This window comes from Rutilus rutilus, assembly GCF_951802725.1.
Source record: "Rutilus rutilus genome assembly, chromosome: 13".
In the NCBI taxonomy this organism is placed as follows: Eukaryota; Metazoa; Chordata; class Actinopteri; order Cypriniformes; family Leuciscidae; genus Rutilus; species Rutilus rutilus.
Genome location: NC_140218.1, coordinates 24031249 through 24053231, shown reverse-complemented (window position 1 = coordinate 24053231; position 21983 = coordinate 24031249). Strand labels below are relative to the sequence as shown.

Sequence of the window (21983 nt, the reverse complement as noted above, 5' to 3'; positions counted from 1 at the left end):
AGCGACTTCTCACAGAGGCTGCACTTACTTTTCAAAAAGCAGTAGAGATAGCTGTTGCCGCGGAAACCGTCGCCCGCGAAGCACAGCAGCTCTAGCCTGACTTCGTCATACTCAATAGCTGTGTCCCAATGTGAAGGCAGCATCCTCCGAAGGCCGTATCTGAAGGCCGATTGCGTCACAGCGGCGCGACGAAGGACGTCCCAATTCAAAGGCTGCATCCTTGGAAGGCCGCATTTGAAGGCTGATTGCGTCACCGCGGCGCGATGAAGGCTGTCCCAATTCAATTCTGCATCCTCCGAAGGCATAGACAGTATATAAACGTCCGAAGGCCGTATTCAAAGGCCGGTTGCGTCATCGCGACGCGACGAAGGCTACCCTGATTCAAAAGCGACGCCAAATGCGCCCTTCGTTTCCCCGTGAAAGGAAGGATACATAGGCCCTGTCCCAAATGGAACCCTAAGCACTCGCGGTCTTCCTCTGAGTCCGCACTTTCGTGACGTAATGCCGCTTTGACTGTCGGGAAGAAGTCTGCTGTGGAGGCCGCATCAGCGCGGGCTCGGCAAAAGTGCGCATCAAGGGCACAAATCGACCACATGGGGGCGCTCGCGAGCACCCTTCTGAGATCTAAAAATGAGAAATGGGACACACTGCGGTCTCACTGAAAGTGCACATGAAGTGTACCATTTGGGACAGGGCCATAAATGGACACTTAGCGGCCTATCCTACCCAGGGGGGCAGGGTTTCATAAAATATTGAAGCTTCCCCGGGCTTCCATTGATTAGCGGACCATCACCTGCTGTTAGCATTCCATTGACTCCCATTCATTTTGGCGTCACTCTGACAGCGAATAACTTCACATCTGAGGCGTTTAAAGACTCCATTTGTCCATTATTTATTTCTAAAGAAACACGAAAATGTATAAAAGGCTCCATTACCTTGTATCTTACGTTATGGCCCCGTAGAAGCAGTTTTTGTAAAAAAATAGGCTAATGATTGCGTCATAACCACGCGACTCTCTGTCGCACAGTAGAGAGATTACCGTGTGGACAGGAGGAGAAGCTCGCGCACAATCGGGGGACGTGGAGGCAAAATGACAAAATAATTAATCAGAATACTTAGCAAAAGTTTCTCCTGCTCCTATCTCATGGACACCTCCTACTCACACTCTCCGTCTCTGCAAGTTTCGGAAGAGAATGATTCAGATTTCTCTTGGCACAGCTACTAGAAGACAGACAGGTTGCTCACGTCACATCTACGTCGTCAAGCTCAGTTTGAGTCTGCGCAGTACGGTCAGCCATCAGGAAGTGAGTACTTCTAATTGACTTCACTTTTCTCCGTTGAATCCAATGGGGTCGCTGTGTCCAGTTTATATACTGTCTATGATCCTACCCTATTCTACCCCATAAGTCATTGCGCGCCGGTGACGACAGCATTTTTTATTTATTTTAAAGGCGGCCGAGACTAGATTTCGGTGGTGGACAGCAAATTCAAATTTAAATGTAAGTATTATGTTTTCATTTACTCAAATAGCTAGCGAAACCAGAGTTAAAGTTTCTTATAAACTTCATCTTAACTCCTTCGTCATCATTGCGTGGCTTCATTTGTCAGGTAGTCTGAGGCAAAACTTGTGCTAATATTAGTTTAACGACCTATTTGTAATATTTGCACTAGTCTATCTCACTTGTGTATTATAAGAAATATCACTCACCCTATAAAGCCCACAACAATAAGAAAAGCAGTTGATAAGGGAATGTTTTTTTCACTGGTTTTTTTTTTTTGTAGTGCTGTCATGAAAGCTATGTGGTTTTAACCAAATTTGAGTATATAGAAATATGATTTCTTAGTATTTTGTATGCATGTCTTGATGTGTCATATTTTGCAGTGTTAACAATGCACTTCAGATTGCACCCCTGTGTTAAGCTTTTTTAGAGCAATTCAGGAGAAAAAAAAATACAAAGTAAGTAAGTTAATACACACGTCTTTGCTGAAATGTATTGTGCTGTTGTTGTTAACAAGCCATGGTTCATTTGCTCTGCCCTTAGGATTGCAAGTGTCCTGGGACAGGTGAGGGTGTGAGTGGGAAACCCACTGCTGAAACTTGGCCCTGGTTTGTCCTCATGGATGAGGTGTTGGGACAGAGGCATTGCACCAACCCCCCTGTCGTCACTGCCTCAATCCCTGAGGACACACCAGGGCAGAGTTCAGCAGTGGGTGCCCACGGTGAGGAGGAGCCAGGGGCAGCAGCACCAGCACGAAGGCGGTGAGACAAAGGGCAACTACAGAGGGAGGCAGAGGCGAGCAGAGCACAGGAGAGTAGGGAGAGGATGGACAGGCTATTTTCTCTTCTTGAGAGAATGATTGAAAAATATATATTTTTTCTACATATTCTTGTTGAACTTTTTTCACTTTTATTTTTTAAAAGGAAAGAAAAAATCTGTACATTGTTTTTATGCAACTTTAAATGTGTAAATAAAAGAGAATGAATTGGTCTGGTCATTGTTTATTTTTGTAATGACAGTAATCATTTCTGCATGAAACAAATTCTTCTATACTTTACTTTTTTCAAATAAAATTGGTAAATAAAAATAATTTGTTCCATGGGCTACATTAAAGTACTTTTTCCAACTATGAACAACATACGTTAAACATATCAAAATCAACATAAACATTTACATTTACAATACATAAAATGTATCAGCTTTTATTGAGCTGAGTCACAGGTGCATCATTTGGACACGGGTGGAAAACAAAGTGGTGAGTCCAGTACAGACACCGAAAAGGAAATGTCATATATGGTGACTAGAAGTGAGCAACTGGCACACATTTGTGTAACGCCAGAAATTGAAGGGAAAATTATTTAAATGGAATTAGATACAGGTGCTGCAGTATCGTTGATTTCAAAAGGAAAATATGACAGTAACTAGCAGCATATTCCACTGCAGCTAATGGACATAATCTTAAAAACATACACCGGTGAAGCACTAGCGCCAGTAGGGGTTATCAGTGTAGCGGTGAAGTTGAACAATCAGTTGGCACGATTGCCTCTGTATGTTGTTAACAGTGATGCACCACCATTATTTGGTAGAGAATGGCTGAGAGCTATAAAACTAAATTGGCATTGACATAAAAACAGTCAAGCATGGAGTCACAGACACTATGGAGAGTGTGTTACAATGACACTCCCAAGTTTTTGGAAAAGAACTAGGCATCATGAAAGGAATTGAGGCAAAAATTACACTCAAGCCTGACCATACTCCAAAATTCTACCAGCCATGGGTAGTGCCTTATGCTATTCGACCAAAAGTGGAGGCTAAATTGACACTTTTAACAGAGATGGTAGTGATTTCACCAATGCAGTACAGTGAGTGGGCGACACCGGTGGTAGCAGTTATAAAAAAAGATGGCTCAGTGAGACTGAGTGGTGATTTTAAAGTGACACTCAACCCAGCCATTTGTGTGGATCACTACCCAATTCCACGCATAGAAGATCTTTTTGCATCTCTGGCTGGTGGTAAATTATTCAGTAAGCTGGACTTGTCAAGCGCTTACATGCAAATGCCAGTGGCACACGAGTCAAGAAAACTACTCACCATATCCACTCAAAAAGATCCAAGATGGCGGCGCGAGTACATCGCGAGGCTCGCGGTCTCTCCAGATTCTGTAATTTAGCAGTATTTTTCTTGCTCATTTCGGGTCTGTTCGTCCAGAACAGTTGTGCCTTAACATCGTACACCCAAGGTGAGCTTTTGGATATTGGTTTGCGAATTTCCGACAGTTTTATGGACAACCTTCGACTCCTTCCTGAGATCGCCAGATCACCCGAGGCTATGCACTCTGCCCGGCCGGGCGGAAGTGCTCGCAGGCGCCGGCGAGATCGTAAACAAAGGCGGGGGAAGCGCGGAGGACTAAGAGCTAAGCTAAAGCTAACACCACACCGGCTCTCTTTACCCAGCATTTTCCTTGCCAATGTACGGTCGCTGTTGAACAAAATGGAGGAGATTCGACTCAACATCACATACAGCAAGAGACTTTTGAACTGTAATGTTCTAATTTTCACGGAAACATGGTTAAACAGCGGAATACCGGACAACGCTATTGAGCTAGCGGGACGCCATACATTCCGGGCGGATAGAACATTAGATGGCTCCGGTAAGACCAGAGGTGGTGGATTGTGCATTTACATTAACAAAGCTTGGTGCACAAACTCTGCTATTGTTGGGAGACATTGTTCAGCTAACCTTGAGTTTCTCATGGTTAAATGTAGACCGTTTTATCTACCGCGGGAGTTCACTTCCACTATTATAACTGCAGCCTATATTCCCCCGGATGCTGATGCCAAGTTTGCTATGAAAGAACTTCACGCAGCCATCAGTAAACAACAGACCGTTCACCCGGAAGCTGCGTTTATTGTTGCGGGTGATTTTAATCATTCAAACTTAAAGTCAGTGCTACCGAAATTTCACCAGCATGTTTCCTGTCACACCAGAGGAAACAAAACCTTAGACCATGTTTACACAAACATGGCTGAAGCTTACGTCGCGACACCCCTCCCCCACTTGGGACAGTCAGATCACCTTTCTTTGTTCCTCACCCCCAAATATGCACCTCTGATCAATCGCGTGAAGCCATCAATGAAGACCATCAAGGTGTGGCCTGCGGGGGCAGATTTCTCACTCCAGGAAAGGTTTCTACACACAGACTGGAGTATGTTTGCTTCTCAAGCCACCAGTGGCTCTCACACGGACATTGACTGCTACACCTCCTCTGTACTGGATTATATTAATACCACCATTGACAGTGTTACAACCCAGAAGCAGATCACCACATACCCAAATCAGAAGCCATGGATGAACAGGGAAGTGCGACTCCTATTGAAGACACGCAATACTGCCTTCAGATCAGGAGATGCACAAGCCTATAGTACATCCAGAGCAAATCTGAAAAGGGGCATCAAAGAGGCCAAGCACTGCTACAAGCTTAAGATAGAGGGACACTTTTCCAACGCTGACCCTCGGCGCATGTGGCAGGGCATTCAGGCCATCAGTGACTACAAACCCTCTCACTCCACCCCCGCAGCCACTGATGTCAACTTCCTGAACGAGCTAAATGACTTTTATGCTCGCTTTGAAAGAGACAACAGAGAAACTGCCACCAAGCTCAAATCCTCAGCTGACCACCCACCGATCACACTCTCCTCCACAGATGTCTGCAATGCACTGAGCAGGATCAGCGCGCACAAGGCTGCTGGACCAGACAACATCCCTGGACGCGTACTCAGGGCATGTGCGGAGCAGCTCGCTGGGGTTTTTACAGACATTTTCAACCTGTCTCTTGCCCAAGCAGCTGTACCAACATGCTTTAAATGCACTTCCATTGTGCCAGTGCCAAAACACTCCAGCCCGAAGTGCCTTAATGACTACCGCCCTGTAGCACTCACACCCATCGTAATGAAGTGCTTTGAGCGGCTGGTCCTGGCACACCTAAAAGACTCTCTACCATCCACATTGGACTCACACCAGTTTGCCTACCGTAGCAATAGGAGCACAGAGGATGCAGTCTCCATGGCACTGCACTCTGTGCTCACACATCTGGACAATAAGAACACTTATGCACGCATGCTGTTTGTTGACTTCAGCTCAGCATTCAACACTGTCATCCCAACTAAGTTAATAGCCAAACTTGGAGACCTGGGCTTCAACACCTCCATGTGCAACTGGATTTTGGACTTCTTGACCAACAGACCCCAGAATGTTCGATCAGGCTCCAACTGCTCCACATCCATCACACTCAACACTGGTGTACCACAGGGCTGTGTGCTAAGCCCGTTCATCTACTCCCTCTTCACCTCCGACTGCAAGCCTGTGTACGGATCTAATTCCATCGTCAAGTTTGCGGACGACACTACGGTGATTGGTCTCATCAGCAACAACGATGAGACTGCCTATAGGGAGGAGATCAAGCACCTGGCCACATGGTGCACCGAAAATAACCAGCTCCTCAACACCACCAAAACGAAGGAGCTCATCGTGGACTTCAGGAAAGTGTCAAGAGGCACACACGACACCATCCACATCAATGGAATGGCTGTTGAGCGTGTCTCCAGTTTCAAGTTCCTGGGGATCCACATCTCGGCGGACATGACCTGGACAACCAACACCTCCAGCCTGGTCAAGAAGGCTCACCAGCGCCTTTTCTTCCTGAGGACACTGAGGAAGAATCAGCTTTCCTCCACTATCCTGGTGAACTTCTATCGCTGTGCAATAGAAAGCATCCTGACCAACTGTGCTACAGTGTGGTATGGGAGCTGTTCTGTTGCAGAGCGCAAGGCACTGCAGCGGGTGGTGAAAACCGCCCAGCGCATCACTGGGACTCCACTACCTGCCATCGAGCACATCCAGAGGAAACGCTGTCTGCATCGAGCTCGCAGCATCCTTAAGGACTCCTCTCACCCAGCCCACAGACTGTTTTCTCTCCTGCCCTCCGGCAGGCGTTTCAGGTGCCTCCGGACCAGGACCAGCAGACTAAAGAACAGTTTTTTCCCCAGAGCTGTCTCTTTATTAAACTCTAACCCTCATTGATCCCACTCCCCTCATATACTGATTGACTCTCCTCTCCCTCCTCACACCTGCCTCCATTTTGTTATTTGCAATACTATAATGTTCATTTGCACTGCTGATTGTTATTACAGTAACAACTGTTTACATATGCATCTTGCACTACTACCTTGACTGGAATATGCTCAATTTGCACTGCCGACTGTTTATTTACAGTACCGACTGTTTATATATACATTGCAATATCGTACCTTAACTGTAATATGCAATTACTTTCCACTGCACTTTCACTCGGATAGCTTCTGTCCAAACTTTATTTGCACTACTTTAAATCCATTGTTATACTGCTCATTAGCCTAACTTATACATATATCTATTTGTTAAATTCTGTTTATAGTATTAGCCATCTGTATATTATGCTCACATTCTGTTTATAGTAACAGCCATCTGTATATATATTCATAGTACATATCTATCTGTAAAATTCTATTTATAGTAACAGCCATCTGTATATTATATTCAGTACATATCTATCTGTAAACATTCTGTTTATAGTAATAGCCATCTGTATATTATTATATTCAGTACATATCTAGCTGTAAACTCTGTTCACAGTAATAGTTATCTGTATATTATATTCATAGGACAATCTATCTGTAAATTTTTGTTTATAATAGTATTCAACTCTATATTTATTCAGTACATATCCATGTTCTGCACTTATGAACCACTGTATATCCTGCACTTGCTGCTATTGCACTTCTGGTTAGACCTAAACTGCATTTCGTTGCCTTGTACCTGTACTTGTGTAATGACAATAAAGTTGAATCTAATCTAATCTAATCTAATCTAAAAAGGGCTATTCTGCTATAACCGCTTACCCTTCGGGATTGCCCTGGGTTTTCTTGGGATGATCAACTACTATGGCCGTTTCATTCCAAATCTGGCATCTATTTTGAACCCCCTCAATGCTCTTTTATGTAAGAAAAGAAATGGTGCTGGAGCGTGGCATGTGAACAACCATTTCAGAAAGTGAAGGATCTCCTTACTTCAGCTGTACTCACACATTATGATCCAGAATTACCTATTTGTCTCGCCTGTGGTGCTTCCCCATATGGGGAGGGGCTGTTATATCACGTGTGCCCCGATGGGGAGGAAAAGCCAATTGCTTTTGCGTCTAGGACACTCAGTAAAGCGGAACAAAATTATGCTCAGATTGAGCATGAGGCCCTGAGTATAATTTTTGGAATTCACAAATTCCATCAGTACTTATACGGAAGAAGGCTTACCCTCTTTACTGATCATCAACCTCTAATGTCTATTGTCAGTCCCAACAAGAGCATTCCATCCATGGCAGCAGCTAGAATGCAACGACAGGCTCTGATATTAGCCGCCTATGACTATGTCCTTGAGTATAAGAAAGCAGCCTTACATGCCAATGCAGACGGACTGTCACGGCTGCCATTACCAGTGACACACAATGGGAAAACGGACACGGTGGATGTGTTCTATGCTGCTCAGATAGCCACCCTGCCTGTCAGTAGTGCTGAAATTAGACGTGACACCCTAAAGGATACCACTTTGTCACCTGTGCTGGACATGGTTTCAACTGGACGGTTCCCAAAATCTGAAGAGATACCTCAAGACTTGCTACCCTTTGTAACACGTCACCATGAGCTCACAGTTGTTCAAGGATGTTTAATGTGGGCAAGTCGTGTCGTGGTACCAATCAAGCTTCACTACCGGGTGTTAGCTGATCTGCATTTGGGCCATCCTGGGGTGGTAAGGATTAAACATCTGGCCCGTAGCTATGTCTGGTGGCCGGGTATTGATGGACAGATCGAATCTCAGTTCAAAGCATGCCAGTCTTGTCAGCATATCCAAAATGCTCCCTGTCCTGCACCACTTCACCCATGGATTTGGCCAGTTCATCTTTGGGAAAGGATACATGTGGATTTTGCCGGTCCCTTTGAAGGCCATATGTACTTCATTGTAGTTGATGCGCACTCCAAATGGCCAGAAGTCTCAATTATGGATAGTACTACCACCAGCAAAACCATTCAGGTCTTACGAGGACTTTTCAGTCATTATGGCGTCCCTAATATTATTGTCAGTGACAACGGCCCACAGTTTTGTGCAGAGGAGTTTTCACTTTTCCTGAAGGTAAATGGGGTGCAACATATTTGTTCTGCCTATTTAAGTAGTCATTTAATTTTGGTTTTATTTAATTGGTTAAGATGCATCATGTGACTTAGGTTAGAGGTTGTGGTGGCCATCTTAGTTTTCACTTCACCACAGCAGTGATGCAGCAGCAGATGTCTCTCTGATAAAAGATATATTCTTCTGTTATTCCATGCCAAAGAGGCCATCGTCTGTAAGTTTATTTAATATCATCCATGTTAAAAAAAAAAAAAAAGAGTTTTTCATAGGATTTAAGAAAACATTTGCTGTACATTTTCAAATAAGATTATTGTTATCTTTCTTACAATTTACTGTTATTCATACTTAATGTACATTTTCTGTTTGTATTGTAGTTTCACAAAAATGTACTTTGTGGGACTGAAGATTTCAAAGTAAAACACAGAAAAAGAACTTCTTTGGTTTCGACTTTTTCTTCAACCCTCATCCTGTTTAACTATCTGTTGAGGTGCAACATACTTGCATCAGGGACAGAATAATATTCAATCTGCCCCAATATCACCCCTCTAGCAATGGGCAAGCTGAATGTTTTGTCCAAACATTCAAACACGCTCTAAATCACGCTCCAAAAGGATCAGCTCCAATCCAACAGAGACTTGATGGATTAACATACAGAAACACTCCGCATGCTACCACAAAGGAGTCACCTGCAATGCTATTCCTCAATCGCAAAATAAGAACCCGGATGGATCTTCTAAAACCTAGTCTCGCCAAAACAGTAAGTCAGTCCCAGGATGTCCAGCAGTTACGATGTCAAAAACACTCTAAGTTCAGAGAATTTCGTGCTGGAGAGTCCGTTCTTGCTCTTGACTACAGAAAGGGGAAAAAATGGATACCTGGAGTGGTGATGTCCAAAACGGAACCTGTCTCCTACATCGTCAACGTGGGTGCTTCTGGAATCTGGAAATGTCATGTAGATCAATTACTGAAACAAGGGACTGAATCCTCTGAAACCCAGATGGAACCAGAAGTTCCTGCTGGTCCTGATAATTTTTAGGCACATCCGCTTCAGGAGAACATCAGGGAAAAGACATGAGTATCTAGTGAAATCATGACAATCTTGTGGAGGTGATGACTGACAAACCAGGGTCAGGCAACATTGACCAATCACCCCCGGGGACTGTACAAACGGGAGAGACTATTAAGCGATATCCTACCTGTCTCACTAGACCACCTGTTCGCTAAGACGTGTTCGCTAAGCAGTGGTAAAAGTTGAATTCAAGAAAAGAAATATTTCCTTTGTTGTGTTTGACAACCCTTGATTTAAAGGAACACGTCGACTTTTTGGGACTTTGGCTTATTCACCGTATCCCCCAGAGTTAGATAAGTCCATACATACCATTTTCATCTCCGTGCGTGCCGTATCTCTGTCTGACGCACCCACCGCTAGCCTAGCTTAGTATAAAGACTGGAGGTAAACGGCTCCAGCTAGCATATACTGCCTAGAGCCCTGCACGGGGGAAAACATCCAGCCCTAACCGAGACCTGGCCCGTGGTGTTCAAGCCCTAATCCAGCCCCAGCCCGAAAACGTCTGCAATTTTTCTGCCCGAACCCGACCCGAGACGGGAAAACATCAATATCACTTTGAGCTCTCTCTGACGCGCGCTGTCTCTGCTAGACGCACACACATACACACACGCTACTAGGTAAAATTTTATTATAGGCCTAAAACATAACAACCACCACCGACAATTATGCCCACAAATATTAATACAGACTGTCCATTACAGAGAAGCATAAGCATGCAGTAGAGAATATTATATAGCCAAATGTGATCCAGCAGTAAATAAAGATTTACGGCCTACCTTTTTTTGATGTCAAGTAACTTTACTGAAGAACAACGTTTCAACGAACTCTTCGCCAACTGGCTAACGTTAAATAATAATAAAAAATATAATAAAGAAAAAAAATCCGTTGAACTGAGTAGGCTCATTCACTGTTTATTCGCAATCGTTGTGAAGAAAAAGAATAGCATCACTGTTGAAGGCTTCAGGCTCGGTAATCAAATCAAAACTCTTTCAAAATGAAGCTTTTCCTGAAGTATTGGGAACTTTCAGTAACTCCCCACGCTCCAACTTCTCCCTGATGCTCTCCATGGTCATCTGTCACCTAATGCATTGCACGCGCGTCGCGTTACTCGCGTGATCGCATATTGGGTTGCATATTTATAATATTATAAATATAACAATATTTCATACAGTAGCCTGCGCTCTGCACGTATGTTATGGGCACGGTGAAAGGAGAAAAGCTAAATGAGCCCGAGTCCGACCAAAGCCCAATCTGTAAAAAAAAAAAAAAAAAAGTAAAAAAATTGACCCGACTGCTCCCAATAAGTGACAAAATAACGGCAACATTTTCCTATTTACATGTTGTGATTTGTATAGTCACAGCGTGTACAAATAACAAGGTCACATGAGACACAACCATCTTCTAACCGTATACATACTGGGAACTATATTCTCAGAAGACGAAGCACTGCTACTTCTGCGGAGTGATTTACTCCAATACTGAGCGAACTCTGCTCCTCACCACGGGGCTTCTCAGGCGCTGCGAGCAAATCACTCCGCCCAAGTAGCAGTGCTTCGCCTTCTGAGAATATGTGACCTTGTTATTTGTACACGCTGTGACTATACAAATCACAACATGTAAATAGGAAAATGTTGCCGTTTTTTTTTTTGTCACTTATTGGGAGCAGTTATGTTAGCTGGAGCCGTTTACCTCCAGTCTTTGTGCTAAGCTAGGCTAGCGGTGGGTGCGTCAGACAAAGTTACAGCACGCACGGAGATGAAAAAGGTATGTATGGACTTATCTAACTCTGGGGGATAAGGTGAATAAGCTAAAGTCCCAAAAAGTCAGCGTGTTCCTTTAAGTTGGGAGGAAATGTTATGTATTTAGTGTTGGTAAATGGGTTATCCTGCAGTTGTTTTCTTATGCTGTAGATGGCGCTGTGTAACCATGTATACTTTGAACATTGAAACAGTAAAAGAAGTACTTGGTTTCATTGTGTTATTGTTATCTATTATCACGGTTTCACTATTCAGGGCCACTAGTGGCACAATAATTTCACATTTTATCTTTAAGTATTGTGTTAATGTCTTCAAATTTAACATAAGACAGTCAATAATATAATACTACTTTCGTAAAATATTTTGTTGGGTCTAAAAAAGGGGGCACAGTCTAACTTGTCTGATTAAAAAAACACCACTTGTCCACTTATCTTACATTAGAGTGTGACTGCACCTCAGCAGCGTGGGTGAAGGTATTCTGTGTGCAGGGTTTTACTTGCACTTCTAAGTTCAATTAATTTATTAGAATTTAGTTTTAATTTGATTCTAGCTCTGTGTTTAATCTGATTCCAATTTTAATGTATTATCAAATTTAGACTTTTACTTATTAGGAACTAATCATAAACATTGGTTATGTATTAATTTAGATATTTGATTATTCAAGGTATCCAATACTTTCAATTATTTGTTCATTAGGGACACGATGTCGCACAGTCTCATGCGGGCCGGGTCTCCCACCTTGGGTGAAATCATGTTCCGGGAGAAACCGCAAAACGACCGAAATCTTTTCTTCAGATTAGCAATTTATTATTTTGTTGCAAGCTGTCAGTTTTTTTGTGAGAGCTCTTGTGTTTAATCTTACAGATTTTCGGTATTACAGTAACCATTGTAACATGGTTAATTTTTAAATATGTTTTTTTAGATAAGATATTTTTAGATACAATGTTAGAATATTTAGCAGAAACTTCGGTCTTAAAGTAACCGTTACGAGGTTAATTTTTAAACGTTTTTAGGTACGATATTTTTAGATAGAATGTTAGAATATTTATCAGAAAAAAATACAGAATAAGAAAAAAACACATCTATGTTTGTATTAACAAAAATATTTATTCATTTAACCTTAACGTTCATGAAATTAAATAAATTTCATCAAAACAATCAATGCAAAACATTCAATGTAACTTTCAGACCATTTCAGTGCAAACAACTAAGAATTCAAATTAACATTCTAACTAACAATAACTTGGTGTTGAGCTACAGCTTTGTGATTCACGTGATATCCGAAACAAATGTTTATGGAGACAGACATAATCAATCATAGTCTAACACAATATCTAATGATAATCTATTGGCCCATACTGCAATTTTTGAAATTGTACTAATGTACGAACTTTCAATAAAATCAGTAACTTTCAATAAAAAGTTAAGTGTAGAATAACTATATAGAGAGCTGTATTTCTCAGAAAGTTGGTTCAAAACACCAAAGCAGCATGTCTGACAATGTAAAATCAGAAATATAAACTGTGTGTTTTCGTAATCAGAGATAACTAGTGAGATGTTTTTTTCCAAGCTCTATCATGTCCCCTGAAATGAGTAACACTTTCAAACAGAAAAAGTGACACTCAAAATTGTGGAAAATTCTATTAATCTTGAAAACTAATCAGCTCTTATTATTGATCCATTCGTCATCATAATGCCCATTTTGTCTGATTTATTCGCATAGCTAGCTTATTCTTTTTCAGTGAAGGAGCTCAGTTGAAGTGTAATTGTGCTTAGCAATGCTTTTGTTTTTGGTCAGGGTTGCTTATGTTTGCATTTAGTCAACGAACTTATAATTATTTGGTCAGACGTTACTCATGACAAATGCAATGACAAAATCACTACTTAGGGTTATAACTAACAAAGTTCAAATAGAAATACATACAATATGTATGTAGCATGACTCTTTATACTATTCATACTGTATACTGCAAGCCACTTTGGGTAAAAGCATCAGGGTCAAGTGCAGGGTTAATTACAGGGTATATGCAGGAATCTTGAAGTTAATTTTAATACCTTTTCAAGACCTTCTCAATATTTTTTAATACCTCACCGCCACTTCAAGCTCCAACGCACCCACAATAGCCTCGTTTATGATGTACCTGTTCGTTTTTAAAAAAAAAAGACTAAATTCACACACTTTTACGATGTTTTTGGGACTCAAACTGTTGGACAGCTAATTCAGAAAAAATACTTTCAAAATGTAAGACTTTATAAAGCCGTGATAAGACTTTTTAATACTTTTTAAGGGTCTTAATTTTCCCAAAATTGATTTATCACCTTTTAATACTTTTCAAGACCCCGCGGATACCCTGAATTATTATTAAAATTACACCCATGCCCTGCTGTCAACACCTAACAAACAGCAAACGTGTGATGCGTTTTTAAATCGTTCAGTAAGGAATGCAAGGATTAATCTTTATGTTTGAAATGTTTCACAACCTTCAATTCCTTTCTAAAGCTGCGGTATTCATTTTATTCAGATTTTCAATCTGAGCTCCTTGAGCTTTGTTTCAAAAATTTCACTCAGTGCTTTGAGATTAGTGTAAGTAACATCCCACCATTTACAGCTCATGCTGGCTACTGTGAGGAGGCGGCAACTTCCTGATGTCATTATTCTGGATGAGCTGGAAGTAGAACAGCACGATCTCTTCATAGTTCTTAATGGAGATTCTCTCGTTCACACCATGGAATCTAAAAGAGGAAAATGTACCCTCAAGCTGGATACTCCACTACATTAACACAAAGAGCCATTCTCCTATGTCTTACCTCTGAGGATCACCTGGTTTGAACCACGATGGTGCAAAGCGATATATGTCTCGGGTGATATCCTTGTAGTGACGGCTGTCAGTGTTGCCAACACAGATACCTGTGAGAGGAAACCGTAGAGCAGTTAAAAGTGTCTCTTCATAAGGGGAACTTAAGCAGAACTGCATCACTTCACTTACCAGGAGCCACTGTGAGCTGAGGAAACATGATTTGCACTGTTTTCTTTATGATCTGGAACCCAAAAGCCTGCTCATCATAGGAGCTGATGGGCAGCGGGTCGAATCCATCGACCATCTCTACCTTCACACGCTCATCTGATATGGTGGACTTGACCAAATCCAAAACCTAAAAGAAGACCCCAAAAATTAAAGTTCTTCTCATCTTTCCAAAGATACACACATACAAAGATATTTTGAAAAACAATGGGTTACAAACAGCACTGGACCCCCCCCCCCCCCCCCTGACCTTCTTATTTTTCTTATTTAAGTCATACAGATTTTTCAGTCAAACATAATTGTCATTTTTGGGTGAACTATCCTTCTACAGTTATTTATTCAGAGTAACAGAGTAACTCATGTGAAACTGTTTGAGAAGGTGTGAAGAACAAAAGTTAATAGTTCAGCTTACTCTAGCCGGAACTAACTGTGACTAACTGAATGAGTCATAGCTGTGGCTTCAGCGTGACCTCTCACCTCCTGTAATGTTTGGGCTGAGTGGATGCGGAAATTGACAAAAGCTTCAGCGTATGACGGGATTATGTTAATCTGTAAGAGAAAGAGAAATATTCAGAACTCAAGTCATGCTACAATTTAGTGAACTTAGAACAAAAAAAAGAGCGCCCCACCTTTACACCTGAGTTAAACATTGTGACAGCAGTTGTGGTCCTAACAAAGGCATTTGTGTCAGGTTTTCTCTCTAACACCCTGCATATGAAAAGGACACCGATATTATTATTATTATATTACCATGCCAAGGGTTTTCCTGAGTTTTTAAAAGCTTATGTTGGTGTTTATTTACAAAGTTAGTGTTGGTTGCAATTAATTATTAATATGGTAAATCATATGTTAAATATTTTACATATATCCTGTTATGGCAAAGCGGAATTTTCAGCAGTCTCCAGTCTTCTGAAGACTACAGTCGAGGAGTTTCAGCGAGTTCAGAAACAGTGCTTGCTTATATAGAGAATTACTCCCTTTGGAGTGGACTTTGTAACTTTGCAGATCTTTTTCATGTGCAAACAGCAGCATTGCACACTAAAGAATGCTGAAAATGTAAAAAAGCATAATAGGTCCACTTAATTTGACTTCAGTGGTCGCCACCATTTTCAGTGCAGGAAAACTCCTGTTTAAAATATAATTTGATATGACATTAGAGACTATAGTGAGCATTAAGACAACCAATATGAACTACCTGCTGAGTAGCGGAGAGAAGAGCCACAAATTAGACATGATGAATCTGAGTGGCAAGCCAAACTGCAAAATAAAATAAGAGAAATGGTTTGTTGAAAAGCAAGTCCATATTTCATAAAATGTAACCAGTAAAATCCTCTGCTTAAACACTTTTACCTTATGTGCCAGGTGTTCAAATGTGCCACGCTCAGGACCATAACCAAACAGTCTGGGCATCGGATTTTCCTCCAACCTGGGAAAAGATATTACCGAAAATATAATTTAAATAAATTCTTTAGCTCAGTTTAATACTGCTGCCATGCAGCTGTGTTGAGAATAATTTAATAGCAATAAATAAATCACTAAACAAAACATCTAATAAGAAGAAAAAGGATCCATCTTGAAGTATTTCCAACTGTTTTACAATAATGAAGCGTTTTAGTGGTTTCCGCTTGCCTTCTGACAGCTGAAGCCAAGATGCCAATGCTGCTCTCTCTGGGAGGCATGGATGAATGTCCTGGAGCGCTGCTGACACTCAGCTTTACCGTGGTCTGACCCTTCTCACTGATACCTATCCTACAAAACACACACAGGGCAAATTTTACAAACTAATTCAATAATTAAATGACTCTGCTAGAGGAGTTGCTCAAAATAACAGTCTCACAGGGCAGCAGGTCCATCCAGGCCACTTATGACACCGTCCAGCACTGCCAGGCCTTCATCTAAAACATACTGGAGCTTCACCCCTCGACTCTTCAGGAGCTTCACGATATTGACTGCGCCATGTAAGCCATTCACCTGACATATATAACCGTATAAATTAATGCATCAAAACAAATGACTATTAGTTATTTAACTTGAGACTGACCTCCTCATCGTGACCCAAACCAATGTAGAAGCTTCTGCGAGGGGTGTAACCTCGTTCCAGCAGGTATTCCAGCGCCTGAAGGATCCCCTTCAAGAACAAACATTGTTACAGTTAGCTTTAGGTTGGAGTGAACTGATGTGCAATTGTTTGAATGAAGAGCGATGCAGCGTTGATTCACTGTACCATCACAGACTGTTTGTTGTCGATGGTTCCTCGTCCATAAATGAAGCCATTGAGCTCTTGAGCAGAGAAAGGAGGAACGTCCCACCCATCCGCCTCATCGGCCGGCACTACATCAATGTGAGCCAGCAGCATGTACGGCTCCAGATCAGGCTCTCTCCCAGGAACCGTGAACAAGTGGCTGTAGTTTCCCACCAACTCATGTTTGACCAGGCTGGATGATGAGAAGACCTTTGGGAAAACTGAGACAGAAACTTAAATCTTAAAGTTTAACACTACTTTAGTTTCACTCAATACAAAACCAAATATTACTAAAAGAAAAGTAGCTACTTTCCATAAATACAGTTAACAAATAGTGATAGTGAAGTGTCAGTGAAATGAGGAGCTTAACCTTCAGAAAATGCTTGTTTAATTTTTTACATTGTATTTTTATTTATTTTATATGGGGTTTGGAATTTTTGTTATCCCGCTACCAAAATGTAGGACATGTCTGAAGGTTAAAGGCCAAATTGTGTGATTACATTGTTTGAGGAATAAGCATTGAAACATAAAAATTAAATGATTAATGAGTTTGTCAATTATATTTTATTATATTAATCATGTAAAGTATTTAATATATTTAAAGTATACAAAATTATTAGATATTAATGAAATACTAGGTCAAAAGGTCTAATAAAATTAAAGTAATTATTGGTAAACTTACATTTCTCATAAATTTCAGGGAAAAAAACATTTATTTGATCAATTTTGTCACAACAGCTAAATAAACAGTGTTTGTCAAATCTAAAATATGTGAAAAAAAATGTTTTAATAAACATAAGTTAATAATTAAAAGATTTTGTCTTGACTGTCAGTTCAGTAGACTGTCAATTGTGTCATTTAAAATATTTAGTATATATATATTTTGTTTATTTTCTGCCACATAATAGTTTGTAAAGCATATTTAATAATTATCACCAAGTTTTTGAGATTTAATAGCTTAAAAAAGATAATAGGGTACAATTAGCGGCAGGTTTCAGTAATCTTGCGTTGACAGCTCTGTTTGATGCTGTTGTGTAACGCATGTTCAGTCTCACCCCTCCTCAGCAGCCCGTCAAACTCCAGCAGCGCGCTCGTGTTCACATTCTTCTCAGTAAATGACACGGTGGGAATCTGTATGGCCGCTATGAAAGAGATGAAAACAAGACATTTGAATCAATTACATCATAATTACATGTGTAATATCTACAGAGAGCACCCATGTTGACAGCGCATCCCTTATATTATCTCCATTAACTGTATCTATGTCTACCTGATCTATTTACGCCACGTGACGAGTTGAATGTCAAACGGTGCGATCTGCGACTCAATATTTCTACGTTGTTTGTTACCTTTGAAGTTTGCCAGCATATTCTTCCTCTGTTGTGGACTTAAATGAAGAGAAATGGTTGTTGTATTTTCCCATTTTCCCAGCTGAAGCCCCGCGCCTACATCAAATGTAAACGTCCTAACTGTGGCAACAAGGAACAAAACTGTAATCAAAAATATGAAACTAAACAGCAGCACTTTAAGAAACTTAAATAATTTCCAACGAGTGTTATGGCCTGTCATGTTGCAGGAAGTACGAAAGAGTCATTTCATAACCAGGGTTCATAATACCTCACTGATGTGATTAGAGAGAACGGTCGCCCTCTGCTGCTGTGGATTAGAATCACAGGTTAAAGAGCCATATAGAGAGTTTAATGTTAATGTTTGTGGTAACACTTTACAATAAGGTTCATTAGTTAACTTCTACAGCATTTATTAATCTTAGTTAATATTAATTTCAGCATTTACTAATTATTAAAATCAAAGGTTGTATTTGTTAACATTAGGCTAGTTAATGCACTGTGAACTAACATGAACAAACAATGAACAGCTGTATTTAACATGTAGCTCTAACATTAACAAAGATTAACTAATATAGTAACAAATGTATTGCTTAGTTAATGTTAGTTAATAAATTAACTAATGTTAACTAATGAACCTTATTGTAAAGTGTTACCATGTTTGTTTATATAGCCTATTTTTCTTATTTATATAGTATTTATATTTAAATTTGTATTAATTTAGTGTTTTTATTTGTTTAACTTTAAATTATTTTTATTTCAGTTTGTTGCTAAGAAAAATACATAAATATTTCTAATTTTCATTTAGCCTAACTTTAAGTTAAAGTTTTTTTACCTAATATCTATATTTTATTTCAGCTTTATTTCAATTAACGAAAATGATTTTTAGTTTACAATAACAACACTGGTGAGACAATTAACATTATTTTTTCTGCATTAGAGTTTAGAAAACTCAGTAAGTTTCAACTTATGTGATAATTTACATAAGAACCATTTCCAAGGCAAAATCATAAATGGCAGGTGATACAAGATAACAGGCAATAGGAGACAGCAGGTGAAAAACAACAGGGACTTAAAATGAGGCATAGTTTAGATTATTCATTAATCATACTCATGTAATTAAATTATAGTATAATATGAAACAGTTGCACTGCATACTACTTTAAACCACAGTCTGTTTATTCTGCAGTAACATTGAAATGAAAATTTGTAATCTTATCATTTCTTTTTAGATCTGTACTTTCTTTCAAGGTTACTTTCAAAGCAACCAGGGAAAATATTGACTAGATTTTGGCACAAATGAGAGCAATGAAACAAAGGTAAAATACAGAGGTTATAAAGACTGTGTCATAAGGTCTTTATCTGCTCTCTGTATCTCGATGACTTTGCAGGAGTCTATAGTAGTTCTGTATAGGGCAACTATTCTCTCAGCCAGCTCCATAAACATCTGAGTACTGGTCTTAAAGTATTAAGTATTAATCATTGACAGTGTGACAGAGCAAAGTCAAAAATATAAACTCTGACATACAGAAGACTACTTGTGAAGTTGTGAAATATTACATAAAAATGCAATAACCTGAAACCTAAGATATTCTGTTCAGTGAATAGGAGCAGAATCTGCGTGGACAAGCCAGAGGTAATGTGTGCAAACTGCAAACCCAGCTGATCCCATGTCCTTCATTCACAGAGATACTCTGTATGTGCAGAATTAACCTTTAGTTACCCAGCAGCACTAACACAACAGCTAGTAAACAACATTTCCTTTTTTTTTTTTTATATAGGTTTTTCAATAACAAGTAAATCTTGAGATAACAGAAATATTGGAAGGCGTATTTTACATGGACAAAAGATGCATAACTTTTAAAACTAATGCATAACTTTTAAATCTAACAAAACTGTTGGAAAAATATTTGAAGACAAACCTCATAAATGGCAAGATATTTTATATATTTACACTGGTAGTGTTACAGTTCTGTGTTCCTGAGTTCTGTTTTTGTTTCAGTTTCGGTGTTCCGTTTCCCCCTGTCTTCTGTGTATTTTGGTCGGTTCTCGTTTATGTAACGTTAATGTATAGTGTGTGTTCTGCCTGTTGTTCCTGTGTTTTGAGATCTTTTGAATTAAACTCCTTGTATTGAAGAGCTCTGTCGTCTTCACCTTCCTCCTGCACTACACTCCCGTAACAGAAGAACCGACCCAAAAACGACGATCATGGATCCAGCAGTGAAGATCCTCCTACTTTCCCAGGAGGATCAGTCCCTCGAGGCCCACACACAGAGGTATCTGGACTTACAACCTCATGTTCATTATGATGACATCAGCCTCTGTGTGTTCTTCCGGGCAGGTCTCAACGCTGAGACCGAAGCACGCCTGCCCGGAGATGGGCCTCGAGGGAACTTTATGGAGTTTGTGGACTGGGTACTATGGCACAATGGGTGTCCCTTCACCGTGTGCCCGCCAGAGCCAGAGCCCGTCGCCTGCCCGCCAGAGCCAGAGCCCGTCGCCTGCCCGCCAGAGCCAGAGCCCGTCGCCTGCCCGCTAGAGCCAGAGCCTGTCGCCTGCCTGCAGGAGTCTATGAACGTCGAGACAGAGCCTTCATCTCCGCTGGTCCCGTCCAGCATAGTGCTTCCATCTCCGCTGGTCCCGTCCAGCATAGTGACTTCCTCTCCGCTGGTCCCGTCCAGCATAGTGCATTCTTCTCCGCTGGTCCCGTCCAGCACAGTGCCTTCATCTCCGCTGGTCCCGTCCAGCATAGGGCATTCTTCTCCGCTGGTCCCGTCCAGCACAGTGTCTTCATCTCCGCTGGTCCCGTCCAGCACAAAGCCTTCTCCGTTGGTCCCGTCCAGCACAGTGTCTTCTTCTCCGCTGGTCCCGTCCAGCACAGTGTCTTCATCTCCGCTGGTCCCGTCCAGCACAAAGCCTTCTCCGTTGGTCCCGTCCAGCACAGATCCTTCACCGCTGGTCCCGTCCAGCACAAAGCCTTCTCCGTTGGTCCCGTCCAGCACAGATCCTTCACCGCTGGTCCCGTCCAGCATAGAGACTTCTTCACCGCTGGTCCCGTCCAGCACAAAGCCTTCACCGCTGGTCCCGTCCAGCACAGATCCTTCACCGCTGGTCCCGTCCAGCATAGAGACTTCTTCGCCGCTGTTACTGCACAGCTCCGAGCCCTCTTCGCCGCTGTTCCTGCACAGCTCCGAGCCCTCTTCGCCGCTGTTACTGCACAGCTCCGAGCCCTCTTCGCCGCTGTTACTGCACAGCTCCGAGCCCTCTTCGCCGCTGTTACTGCACAGCTCCGAGCCCTCTTCGCCGCTGTTCCTGCACAGCTCCGAGCGCTCTTCGCCGCTGTTACTGCACAGCTCCGAGCCCTCCTCGCCGCTGTTCCTGCACAGCTCCGAGCCCTCTTCGCCGCTGTTACTGCACAGCTCCGAGCCCTCTTCGCCGCTGTTACTGCACAGCTCCGAGCCCTCTTCGCCGCTGTTACTGCACAGCTCCGAGCCCTCTTCGCCGCTGTTCCTGCACAGCTCCGAGCGCTCTTCGCCGCAGTTACTGCACAGCTCCGAGCCCTCCTCGCCGCTGTTCCTGCACAGCTCCGAGCCCTCTTCGCCGCTGTTACTGCACAGCTCCGAGCCCTCTTCGCCGCTGTTACTGCACAGCTCCGAGCCCTCTTCGCCGCTGTTCCTGCACAGCTCCGAGCCCTCTTCGCCGCTGTTCCTGCACAGCTCAGAGCCCTCATCGCTGCCCTGCACCGAGCCCTCTTTGACACCCGGGACTTTGCCCAAGTATTTTTTGGGGGGGGGCCATATACCTCTGTCCTGGCATTCTGAAAAAGATTCCC

The 21983-nt window shown here is 41.8% G+C and overlaps 1 protein-coding gene across 2 annotated transcripts; it reads right to left on the bottom strand.

Annotated features, from left to right (window-relative positions):
- Positions 1-12626: 12626 nt before the first annotated feature.
- Positions 12627-18437, bottom strand: pm20d1.2 (peptidase M20 domain containing 1, tandem duplicate 2). 2 transcript variants are annotated; one of them, XR_014629572.1, is made up of 14 exons: positions 18155-18437; positions 17861-17947; positions 16788-17026; positions 16605-16691; positions 16401-16534; positions 16193-16312; positions 15914-15989; positions 15759-15820; positions 15193-15271; positions 15041-15112; positions 14528-14693; positions 14349-14448; positions 13891-14273; positions 12627-13575 (listed from the first exon to the last, which is right to left on the bottom strand). XR_014629572.1 is itself a non-coding variant. In XM_084428385.1 (13 exons), exons 1-13 carry the CDS (start codon positions 18372-18374, stop codon positions 14144-14146), a joined length of 1572 nt encoding a protein of 523 aa, XP_084284511.1. In that variant the 5' UTR covers positions 18375-18412; the 3' UTR covers positions 12636-14143. The 2 variants fall into 2 exon arrangements, 1 of the variants encoding a protein (XP_084284511.1); XM_084428385.1 differs by having other exon boundaries at positions 12636-14273; positions 18155-18412.
- Between the last annotated feature and the right edge of the window lie 3546 nt (positions 18438-21983).